At 35.7% G+C, this 13,425-nt stretch overlaps 2 protein-coding genes across 2 annotated transcripts in view; one reads left to right on the top strand and one right to left on the bottom strand.

Moving 5' to 3' along the window:
* LOC123519891 (receptor-type tyrosine-protein phosphatase epsilon-like) overlaps positions 1-13,425 on the top strand; it is a 443,234-nt gene that overhangs the window by 151,759 nt on the left and 278,050 nt on the right. Inside the window, exons 9-10 of the mRNA XM_045281528.1 lie at positions 9,616-9,791; positions 9,993-10,195. Of these exons, the coding sequence (XP_045137463.1) occupies positions 9,616-9,791; positions 9,993-10,195 (379 nt within the window). The remainder of the gene's footprint in view (positions 1-9,615; positions 9,792-9,992; positions 10,196-13,425) is intronic.
* On the bottom strand, positions 6,193-8,355 carry LOC123519894. The gene is made up of 3 exons (XM_045281531.1): positions 7,217-8,355; positions 6,916-7,105; positions 6,193-6,712 (listed from the first exon to the last, which is right to left on the bottom strand). The coding sequence occupies exons 1-3, from the start codon at positions 7,371-7,373 to the stop codon at positions 6,628-6,630; spliced, it is 432 nt and encodes a 143-aa protein (XP_045137466.1). The 5' UTR covers positions 7,374-8,355; the 3' UTR covers positions 6,193-6,627.

Raw genomic sequence — 13,425 nt, 5'->3', positions numbered from 1 at the left:
TTTTTTTTTTTAACTGCATTACATATTACTTACATGCATTACTAATTACATGAATAAATGAAATATTAAAGGGTCTATTGTAAGCACAAATATATTCATAATAATTATGGCAAACATTTAAAGCTTACTACCAGCGGCAAACCATGCAGCAACTGATAAAGGCCACAGATGGGCCTGGCAAGCCCACTATCAGAGAATGGTGGAAGTTGTATAACATCAAGCATGCCTTAGATAACATCAAGTCATCTTGGGAGGAAGTGAAGACGTCTACCATGAACTTGGTGTGGAATAAAGTATGGCCAGAATGCGCGCATGACTTCTCAGGCTTCGCTGAAGACGACATCGATGCGATCATAAATGACATAGTAAGTGTGTGCCTTAGGGCTGGCTTCAATGAAGTTGATGATGATATTCAAGATCTTTTGGAAAGCCATGCTGAACCTCTCTCAAAATGATGAACGTATAGAGCTAGACAAGGCATCACAGGAGCTAGAAAAAGAGGGAGACGAGGAAGAAGAACCTGTACGTGCCCTGGACATCAAAACTCTTAGAGAATGTCTTGGGGGTATCAAAAAAGCTCTGGAAACCTTGAAGGAACATGACCCAAATCCTGCCAGGAGTAGCAAAATGGTTCATGATGTAGAGAAGTGTCAAGATATATCAAGAAATCTATTATGAAAAAACAAGAAAAACCAAACAGTTCTTCATCTACTCATTCTTGAAGCCAGTCAGACATGGCGTCCCTGTCACACGTGCCACCCTGCTACAGCTGGCACTTCCGCATCTGCTTCCAACAGTGCAGATGACGTCTTCTTATCCTCATCTGTCCAGTCAGCGAAAGATGAGTAAGGGCTGAAATCCCTACTGTCCCTTAGCCTCGGGAGGGAAATCATCTAATAGAATACATGGTGAGTGAAAATGTAAATAAAAACATTTTCTGTTTATTTCTTTTGTGCAGTACTAAATGTTTTTTTTTATGACTATTTTCATGAATTTTCATTTTTATAGGGATGACTTTAGACATGCTGGAACGCATTGCCTATTATTATATGTTATAATGGGTTTGGTACACGGTAATTTTGACTTGCGGTAAAATTTTCAGGAATGCATATATACCATATAATGAGGATTTACTATATATATATATATATATATATATATATATATATATATATATATATATATATATATATATATATATATATATATATATGCGATTGTCCGTTCCCGGCAAATTATTGTTCGGTAGGTGGCGTATTAAAGTGAGAGAACTTCGTTTTCTGTATTGTTTATTAATATTTATTAAAATGATCATGCTCATGTCATCTATTTCAGGTTATTTGTTGTACTTAGTGCTTTGTAATACTGCTTGAATGATTTTTTAATGATTACACAGTATTTTACGTACATTTCATACAGTTTTTTACGTACTTTTGCAATCTACGGACAGGGTCGTGCACGCATTTGTCCGTTGTTTCGAGGGTTGAGTGTTTATATATATATATATATATATATATATATATATATATATATATATATATATATATATATATATACGTATATCAAATTTTAACATGAGTAGAAGGGAAGAGTTAGCATTTATTTTTTAAATTACGTCAGATATGTACTCATGAGATTATTATCAACCTTCATACTTGGTACGAGTAAGTACTTGCTTAATCTCAGTTTCACTTGATTTATTTGACTGTGTATTGGCAACCAATGAGAGTTTCAGAATGATTATAAAAAATCACTCCAAATGAGGGTAGCCAAAATGCTATGAACTGACATGATTTTATTATCCCAGAATTCTATGGAACATTTAATACTTGAACAAAAGAAAAGTATAATCTATATGTCTTAAATTAAAAGTTGAGGCATAATCCCTGCTGATTCAGCATAGTCTTATAAACTAGAAAACATCAATGACTCCACACAAACAAAATGTGTGTCCTTTACCTTCAGTAGCCTAGCATAAATGTACACTATCAAATAGAGAGATAATGAAATTATTCTAGATTAGTTAGTATACATCAGCAAACCGAGTGCCCTGATTAGGTTTACTGCAATAAGTCATGAACATAGATTCCTTGAGCCATTATATAGACTTCACAATGGTTGACAGAGGGACATATATAACTACTTTACTGGAAGAAATAGACCTGATAGAATGAGAAGCAAAATAAAGATAAATTAATACCAGCACTAGTCATGAGATCTTTCGTCCAGCATCTCAAGGAGTCAGGGCCGTTTCTAGGCACAGGCGACACAGGCGGTCGCCTGGGGCGCCATTTGCTGGGGGGGGCGCCAAATTGGCATCCAAAATTAATATTGTTACGCGGGGTACGATAATGTGCTGTAGGCGGAGAGGCGGAGCTGGGCGAGCGGGAACGGCGAGTTGAAGGCGGGGGATTGTTTTGGTTTTGCCCTGGGACGCTGGTGGTAATTCCTGCACTCTGGTGTCTTCCTACTGTCTTGGGCTCGCCTGGAGGGCTGCGCCTAGCCTGTGGGAGGCTGTAGCTCAGTGATATCCTTATCCTTAGAAAAATTCAAACTGTGAATAAACTTCTGCAATCACAATGCATGCATCTTGATGTAGCTGTTGACATTCTCAAGAAGACTGAAACCTCCCTTATTAGCTACAGAGACACTGGGTTTGCTGATGCCCAGACATCTGCCAGAGAGATGTGTGAAGAGATGAATGTGGAAGCTGCACTAAAGCAGAAAAGACTCAGAACTACTAAAAGGCAATTCTCTTATGAGGCCCCTGATGAGCCTATTACCGATGCCTTGAAGAAAATAGAGTTTTCATTTTTCAGTGTAGTTGTGGATGTGGCCATTGAATCCCTGAGAGAGAGAACTGGAATGATGAGTGATGTTGCAAAGAAATTCAGTGTTCTCATAAACTTCCCTGACCTGCCAGCTAGTGAGCTAGAAAAGCAGGCAAAAGATTTGTGTAATACGCTCACATCTGGGGATCAGGCTGACTTAAATTATGATGAACTGATTGTAGAGATGCAGTCATTTCCAAAACAATGGCCAAAGCAAAATATGACAACATTAGACCTTCTTGTTTTTCTGGAGGAGAAAGGCCTGAAAGAGATTTATCCAAACATGTGGGTGGCATTAAGAATTGCTGTCACTACACCTGTGACTGTGGCATCTGCAGAGAGAAGCTTCTCTAAACTTAAGCTCATTAAAACATATTTAAGGTCTACTATGTCACAGGAGCGCCTAAATGGGCTGGCAATAATTAGTATTAATAGAGAAATATCCAAACAGATTTCGTATGATGACACTATAGATGATTTTGCTGCAAGGAAGTCAAGAAGAATCAGGTTTTAAATATGAAAAGAAGTGAAGGAAAGTTTTATTTAATAGTTTTAGCATAGACCTCAACATTTATACATTGAGTTCTTTGGTTTTAGATTGGCAAGATTGCCTTTTCAGTTTACCTTAGGTAGGATTTGCAATAAAATGTATAATGAACCTATGTGCAATTTTGAACTTGGCTAAAGAATGTTCAAATATAGTGCTCCGAGATTATTTAATGAGCTTCCAAATAATGTTAAGTGTAGTGATAATATTGTTACTTTAAAGAAGAGGCTAAAAATTTTATTTTTATGGATTGCTATGATTTAGATGAGATGTGTATTAATGAACACTATGCCTTATAAGAAATAGAAGATTTATGGAAATGCTTTATAACATGAAAATGTGATACATGCTGTGAACTGATGGAAATGTTTTATAACATGAAACTGTGATACATGCTGTGAATTGATGGAAATGCTTTATAACATGAAACTGTGATACATGCTTTGAATTGATTTAATGTATGTGGCTCTGTAGAGTGTAGATCACAAAAAATCCTTGTCGAAAAAGCCAAAAATAAGCCAATCAAGATAAAAGATAATAAGATAATGGTGTTATTCTATTAAAATTTACAAAAATCATTAGTATACTTTTGAGTCTATATATACTTTTCCTTATTGTGTATGCATATACGTGAAGATGATTTATTAATAAAGTATATTGTTTTTGTTGTGGAACTTGTGATGCTAGTTGTGTTCGAAATTGTTTAGGTTATTATTTCCAGCCTATCAGGAACAATTTGCCTACATTCAGCCTGTTCCTAAAAAAAATAACTGCCCTTAAGCTTTAATCTCTTGCTTATCTAAAGTTATTCAATCTATCCTGAATAGGAAGATTCTCAAAAATCTGTCACTTCACAATCTTCTATCTGATTGCCAGTATGGCTTCTGTCAAGGTCACTCTACTGGTGATCATCTGGTTTTCCTTTTTTATGAATCTTGGTCATCCCCTTTTAGAGATTTTGATGAAATTTTTGCTGTTGCATTAGATATATCAAGTTTTTGATAGAGTCTGGCACAAAACTTTAATTTGAAAACTGCCCTCCTACAGTCTTTATTTCAAGTTTCCTTTCCAACCATTCTGTTGCAGCTGCGGTAGACAGCCATTGTTCTTCTCCTAAATCTATTGACAGTGGTGTCCCTCAGGGTTTTATCCTGTCACCCACTCTCTTTTTATTATTCATTAACGATTTTAAACAAATTTCTTGCTCAATCCACTCCTATGCTGATGATACCACCCTACAGTTTTCCATGTTTTTTCAGAGATGACCAACCCTTCAGAAAGTCAACAGATCATGCAGGGAAGTCACAGAACACCTGACTTTTGATCTTCCTAAGATTTCTGATTGGGGAAGAGAAAACTTAGTAGTGCTCAATGCCTCAAAAACAATTCTTCCATATATCAACTCGACACAACTTTACGGACAGCTATCCCATCTTCTTCAATGACAATCAGCTGTCACCATCTTCTACACTGAGTATCCTTGGTCTGTCCTTTACTCATAATCTAAACTAGAAACTTCACATGTCATCTCTTGCTAAAAGAGCTTCTATGAAGTTAGGCATTCTGTGGTGTCTCCACCTATTTTTCTCACCCCTTCAACTGCTAACTCTGTACAAGGGCCTTATCCATCCTTGTATGGAGTACTCTTTTCGCATGTTTAAGGGGTTTCACTCACACAGTTTTGTTAGATAGGGTGGAATCAAAAGCTTTTCATCTCATCATCTCTTCTCCTCTCCTCTGACTGACTCTTCAGCCTCTGTCTCACCACTGGAATGTTGCATCTCTTGCTATCTTTTATTGCTATTTTCATGCTAACTGTTCTACTGATTTTGCTAACTGCTTGCTTCCCCTCCTCCTGCAGCATTGCTGCTGCACAAGGCTTTCTTCCTCCTCTCACTCCTATTCTGTCTAACTCTCTAATACAAGAGTTAATCAGTACTCTCAATTATTCATACCTTTCACTGGTAAACTCTGGAACTCCCTGCCTGATTCTATATTTCCATCTTCCTATGACTTAACTTCTTTTAAGAGGGAGGTTTCAAGACATTTGTCCCTCACTTCTGGATATTTCTTATGACCTTTAAGGGAACTGGCAACCCTGTGGGTGTTTTTTCCATTTTTGTTGCCCTTGGCCAGTTTCCTCTCATGCATAAAAAGAAAATAACAAAATCCAGTCTGGCAAAAAGAATAGTTTGCATACTTTCTCAAAAATATTAGAATCCAGCATCCATTATGAATCAAAATTCTTGAGTCTAGATTCTTGATTGGCAACAGTGTTTTATATCCCCTGATATGCTCAGCAGATATAGTAATATTTCTCTTATTGACCCATTCAAAGATCTGTTTAACAACTGTACCAGTATAGTTTTATACTACCTCAATGATTGATACATGATTTAGTAGTCATGTTGCCAGATTGCAGTATGATAAGAGTGTCTAAAACCTTGCTGTAAGGACTTCAAACCCATTAACACGTTACTTGCGATACGACACTGTTGGGTCGCCAGCGTTTGGCCACTGTTGCGTTGTGACCCACCAGTGGGTCATATAGCAGTTTTCATAGATATCACGTTTCTATCTTACTATTAACAGAAATTGGATTATATAATAAAATTGCAATAAACAGTATGCATAGGAGGGCATAGTAAACACTTATTGATAAGTAATATGAAGTTTATTTCATTTTTACAATTATAAAAAAATAAGTGAAAATTTTTTTTTTTTCATACTATTTTCCTAATACATGAAATATAATGCATTTTTTCCTTCAGGAGAGCATAAATTTTCTTTATTAAATGAAAAATCATCCTGTTTTCATATTTTTTTCTAATAAATGTAATAAAACCCTTCAGAACATAAAACATTTCTATGACAAATAATTGAAACAGATTGGACTTTCCTTGACAAGCTTTAGTAATTTTCATTATTGATCTTTTCATAATTTTCCTATCAATTGGACAAACTTTAGCAAAAGGAACCATTGGTGATCCTCAAAAACTTCATATCTTATAAACACAAGTAATGAAACAAGAAAGAAATTTACTGAAAAAATACCTGCTACATGTTTCCATTATTTACTTTGAATGTTTTGTTTCAAAGCATGACAGACATAAGTAAGGCTTGCCATCACACAAGCTGCAGAAAGTAGATACTTTTTTTGCTCTTTTAGATGTTACTTTACTTCCTTCGTTAGTGGATATTATTTCATAACACCCTACGTATCTCTTTTGAGATTCTCTCTTTGATCCTTCAGCTTCTGATAGGAAATGCTATCTTCCCTTTCTTCTGTTGAACTAGGTCCACCATAAAATTGTTTAGGGTGCATTTCCTAAGTCTGCAAAGCAGACAAAGATATTTAAACAAATTGTTAGTAATGGAAAGTATATTGTAATACGTATAGAGATGCTGTGAAAAAAAAAAAATTTTATCCACCGGTGGGTCGCATCGCAGTAATGTCATAAATATTTCACGGTATGTGATGTGACCCACCGGTGGGCAAACAATTTGAGGTTGCCAGTGCTCCCAGACTTCACTCACCTCCTCTTGCTTCGCTGGCAGGAGCCACACTGACGTGACAACGATTTATTTGAATCGCAGTGAAGGAGAGTTCGTTGCGATGCCAGCCACAAGTAACATGTTAATACAGCTTTAAATTCAAGGCAGTTTATATGATCTAACTCATTCAAATCCCATTGGCCACCAGGAGCACCAAGCTTGCCTCCCCATCCTGTCATAGAAGCAACTGTTTAGATTTCAGATTAAGGTAGAGAAGACTATAGAAATTTTCCTTGAGCATTATGATTTCACCACAAAGTAATTAGTTCCTGAGCATGCTTACCCAGGGTAACTTCTACCTCACAGTCATCTTTGCTTCTGATAAGGTTCATATTTTGTATGAATTTGAGATGCTTATGTCTTAACAGTGCTTGTGGGACACCGTTGCCTGCAAAAACAACCTGCTCTATAAAAGAAGCCAAATCATGATTAGAAACCATTCCTCCTCAGCAATGATTGACTGAACCTCTGGATTCTAGTTATTTTACCCTTGGATAGAGTTGTGGTCATATTTATCAAATCTCAAATCACACAAAGATATTCCCCAACTTGTTTAGGCATTAGATAAATTTGGACATATGGATTGGCAGCCCTAATAAATTCAAAAGGTGCAATTCATAGGTCATATTACCAAACAGTTCATGCTTAGATGACAAAATAAAAATACAACCAAGAAATTAACATTCCCAATTTTCTGAGGTGTGTTAAAACTGGCTTTAATAACTTTGTGAATAATCTAGAGGCAGATGATAATCCTGAAGGGAAAAGAGTGAATTGGTAGTGATCATTACCTCATATAAACTGCAGCCACTTCCATATAAAAGCCATTTAGGGAAAGCAATCACAATACACCTGCAAGGGTATTAATCTAAAAATAAACAAAGGCAATATAATTATTTAATTCCCTTAACACATTAATCACGTTTGGCAGCTCCACTTTCTCGCCTGCTTTGCTGAACCCTTCATACCGCCATCACGCCAGTGTTCATTGGACTTTTGCAGAGAGAGGAGGTATGCTTTATTGTGAGAGGGTGGACTGTAGGATAGAGCATTAAGATCCTTGGTACACATACATATTGAATTGCTGACCACGAAATTTAGTTTGTCTATTGCATAATGGTGCACTAATGTACCATGAATGGGTTGGTGCATGCATGAACCAGTTTGCAATGCAATGATGATATATTCTTGCTCCTTTCTTTGGTGTAGGAATACAAACTGTATCTAGGATAACTATGAAAAGTGTGTTTTCTTGCTTTCAACATAAATGGAACCAACCGTCTTTTATGGAAGATTTTTTTTTTCTTAAGTTAATTACTTGGTAAATAATATTTTCTTCATAGGTATTCTTTCATATATTAGAATAATTCAATATTCCACATAATAAGAACTGATCTAAAGAAGTTTTATTCTGTTTTTCATTTTTACATATATAGCCTACTTATTCCCATCCAATAGGTGGCTACAGAACATTATTTTTTTTTCTGTTATGGAAGCAAAATATTCATTACATTAGGAATTTTTATTTTTTTATGTTATTTGCTGTGAGGGGATTTTTCTTTACTGTTGATTACAGTTACACAATGCAATGTTTATATTTGGAGGGAACATGTTTTAAAATTTTATGTCTTGTAGATATTTTGTTTATTTACTTTTTTTTTTATTTATTTATCTATTTTTTTTTTTTTCATATATAATTAACACCATACCATTTTCAACTTAATACATGGTATCTTTGTAAAACATCTGCAGTGACAAAAAAATACAAATTTACACACATTGCTTATATATTCATGTTTGCAAAAGTTTATTGAAAAGGCTATTTGGGCCACAGATGTACCAATACACAAGTGAAACAATTGTTCTGTACACATGTGGCCCAATACATGATTTAAAGTGTTAAAGTTAATATTACTATTACCCTTGCTGAATCATCTTTGTTTTTTTAATAACTGGAAAAATGTTTGAGTAAAAAGCTTGATTCATCTTTAAAGCAGTGCATTTTTCCACTATACAGCAGTCAACAAATTCCTGCCAAGCTACATCTAAGGTTCACTGGTCAGCTGTTGATAGAATTAAAGTTCTGTGTAATTTATTCTAAACCAGTAAAGACTTCAGATCAGTTACATTGTCAAAAGACATCAATTATTCATATTGGAATAAATTTTACCTCTTAGAAAACTTCAAGAGGTGTTAACTCTGAAAATGAGCATTAATTACCCTATCAAATGTCTACAACCTTCTTTTAATTATTGTAAACAGGTTTTCATTTTTTGCATGCTTTCAAATCCTCATTCATTTCATATTTTGCCAAACATTTTTCTCTTCATTCCTTTCACAATACTATAAGATCTTCATTTCATAACTTTCTTTATTAGAAAATGTCAATTACTGTGGAGTCTTTTTGTGTGCACTTAATATACATGTATGGGTACCATGTGTTTAGTTTCTCATTATAACTTATTTTCATCTTTTTGTTTATATTTTGTCTTGAATGTTTCTTTACATGTGTGGCAAAGAGCTTCTCCTTTTCTACATGCCCATTTGACTTAAGAGAAGTTTTCTCCCAGCCATTTTACAATCAAATTTATTCTTTTTTATATGTTTGTTATGTGTTTCTCTCATCTTAAAACAATTTTGTAAAGAAAAATAACTATGTTATGATAACCTTATTTTCCACAGGACCAGGTTCCCCACAGGCTATCAAATTCATACCAGGACTCAGACACATAAATCTTTCCATGGAGCTGCCCACATACCATGGGGGAAATCTCAAGAACTGTACTATCATCATCAGTTCCTCAAAGAAACAATGCAATTTTACTTTGAAAGAGGAGAATTCATCCTTGAACTGTATTGTAAGAAAATTAGAGTTAATCTAAATATAGTTGTTTAGGCAGAATTTGCATAATTAGAGGAGTGAATAGTTGTTTAGGCAGAATTTATATAATTATATGAATGATCACTTATGGAATGTTCATTTAATAGATGTCTGTTATTTGTTACCATGCTATTATTAAAGATTATCATTTCTTCTTCATGGTGAAAAAAACCATTAGATTGAAGACTTGGAGAAAGGGAAGAGAGAGGTTGCCAAGGCACACTGTTGCAACACCAGATTCTGTGGCACAGATTTGCAGGAGTTTGTGGCCACCAAATCTATTCCACCCAAACTCACTGGCTCCCTAGATATTGTAAGAAAGACGGAATCAACACTAACCCTCCATCTTCCTACCATTAACCACAGCCAGGATGGAAACAAGTAAGTTTTCTTTTAGTCAGGATACCAGAATAGCATATAGATAGATTACAAATATTCCACATATATATTCCATAATACAGTCATTGATTTTGCATTGATGCATAAGTCAGATTTAGCTTCATAAAAAGTAGTGTTGGGTCTCAAATGATGTGAAACCAAATAGCACAAGTTATGAGTGTGTGTAAGATGCAAACTTGTTCAGTGGGAAATGTTTTGCAGATTTTAATTTGACTTGAGGATACAAGAGTTGGAAATATAGTAATGGAAAATACTTTACACCTAACCCTCCATTATCACGCGAAATTGGTGCCTAAAAAATGCACAATAGCGGGAAATGCAATAACAGAAGTGAAGAATAAATAGGAAATAAATAAACTGGTGCTTCAACCCAAAAATTTGCCTAAAAATTTTCCTGTTACCATAAATTTACTACCATTAATACTGGAGTAGCTTATTAATATTTGACAATCTGAAATGAATTATAACCAGTTCTGAACAACAGAATACCACGTGTGAGACTGAGGAGTGGTGGTGGTGGTGGTAGTGGTGAGCACAGTGACTGGAACCAATCGGTTCCCTTATTCAAATCACGTGACGTGAAAACACAGCGATGATTGGCTGCTGACTCCTCCTCCCCCTCCTCATGATCATCATCTTTCTCCCCCTCCACCTCTTCCTTCTCCACCACCCCCTATCTAAACATTCGTCAATGTGTGGTTGGGATATGGGTACTACTACTACTACTACTACTACTATGGGGTGTGCGATAACGACTTTCCAGATGCGCTAAAACTGAATTTTCCAGATTTTCATAAGTGCGTGATAATGCCTAAATGCGATAATGTAAGGGCGCGATAACAGAGGTTTAGGTATATATATATATATATATATATATATATATATATATATATATATATATATATATATATATATATATATATATATATATATATATATATATATATATATATATATATATATATATATATATATATATACACACAGTTTGAACCTCCCATATCCGGCAACCACCGGACCTTAGACTTGCCGGACCATAGAAAATTCCGAACTATAGGTGGTCCCCAAAACACCCTCTATATACATACCCTGCATTATACAAGTGTAGCTGTAATATTGTTTTGATATATGATAGTCGTACATGAAAATATACATGCAGAAGTATATAGAAAAACATGTAAATTAAGTTCAGCATGGAAAATTTTTGTCTGTGCCGTTATCATCTCGCCGTACACAGGGACGTTACCAGCGCGCCGAAGCTTAAATCACTGCTTTTATCCTCCTTAAGTGTTCTATGAACCTCCATGTTTTTCTTACTTTCACACTCACTGTAAAACTTGAGAAGTTGATTCTTCTGTTTTTTTATATCATAGACAGTTGATGAGCCAATGTTATACTGTTGGCATAGGCTCCGCACTGAAATACATTTATCTAGCTTCCTCAATAGGTCCACTTTCTGTTGCACTGATATTATCATATGTTTGCACTTTTTCTTTGGTTCACACACAACACTATCACTTCCTGGTCGCTTGGAAGTGTTTATGCACCTGGGGGGTGGTGCTTGCAATGAGCGGCAGTGTGATACTGATCCAAATTAGACCCAGAATGCCTGGGCTCCAAATCACTGTACAACGCCGCTGCTAGGACGCGGCGGTCCGGCAAATTACTCCGGCCAATTCAAAAATTCCGGCACAGAAAAATTTTGCCGGATTACAGGTGTTGCCAGATGAAAGAATACCAGATTAAGGAGGTTCAACCTGTATATATATATATATATATATATATATATATATATATATATATATATATATATATATATATATATATATATATAAACAACCCCCGCTTAACGAAGGTTCACACAACAAAATTTTGCTACAATGAAGATTTCATTTTACTACCATCTGCTCATTTAACGAACACCAAACTTGCTTTCACGAAGTTTTATCCAGGTAAATTTTTTCAAGTTTTAAAGGCCCTCCGTATCACGAAAGCTGACAGGCTTTTGAATACACCAGCACCTCCCGTGGACAACATGTGCACCACTCACTGCCCCGGTTCAAAACCATAACAGTGTCAGCAGCAGCTCGTCTTCCCTTGCTCAACTTACCACCAAAACACCTACAATGTTGCCTAGCGTTGCTAAGAAGACCAGGAAGTCTCTTACTCTTGAAGTGAAGCTGGATATTATTCACAGACACGAGAGGTGAGAAAACTAATAGCATTGCTCGCCACCATCTTGACTCCATCTACTGTCTCTACTATTTTCAAGTCAGCAGACTCTATTAAGAAGGCTGGTGAGACCATATTTTCCTTGCAAGCTAAAAGAACCACCTGAACTCGTGACTACAATGGATAAAATGTGGAAATGCCTTGTGGAAATGTGGTACATAAGTTTTGTGTGTGATACAATGATGTGCTCTTTTGTTGACATTCTACCGGTTGCCTGTTAATGTCTTTCCCATTTCACTCTCCCTCCCTTCATAAATTTAAGATTATCAACATTATAAGGTTACGTACATACATACATTAGTGTACATTATAATGACTTAGTCTTAAATTAAACTGCCTAAATATTTAACTTCATAATTTTTACTTTCATTAAACCTATTACTGTACTACGATGCACTGTCGCTTTGTTTACTCTCAATGGAAGTTCAAGGCACGGGTTAAACTTGTTATAATCAGTTCGCTTAACGAAGTTTTGCTTAACAAGGGATTTTTAGGAACGTAACCCCTTTGTTAAGGGGGGTTGCCTGTATATATATACGGTAAGTCCTCGTTATACGGTAGTTTTTTATCCGGTAAATTCACAGTTATGGTATTTAGAAATTACTACCCTCAATTCTATATACGGTAAGAAAAATTCACAGATACAGTATCCACTCATGTCATCCGAGAGGGCCCAGCGCAGGGAAGCAGGGGTGATGACGTCGTCCATGCCACATTTCCCTGCCACTCCCAGTACTGACTTTAATTTGACCACCTTTGGAGTCTGTTTTCTCTTCCCCTACCCCCTTTTTTTTTTTTACTGCATTACACATTACTTCCATGCATTACTAATTTCATGAATAAATGGAATATTAAAGTGTCGATTGTAAGCACAAATATATTCATAATAATTATGGCAAACATTTAAAGCCTACTGCCAGCGGCAAACCATGCAGCAACTGGTAAAGGCCACAGATGGGCCTAGCAAGCCCACCATCAGA

This window comes from Portunus trituberculatus, chromosome 46, assembly GCF_017591435.1.
Source record: "Portunus trituberculatus isolate SZX2019 chromosome 46, ASM1759143v1, whole genome shotgun sequence".
NCBI lineage: Eukaryota > Metazoa > Arthropoda > Malacostraca > Decapoda > Portunidae > Portunus > Portunus trituberculatus.
This window is presented reverse-complemented; position numbering and strand designations above follow the sequence as displayed.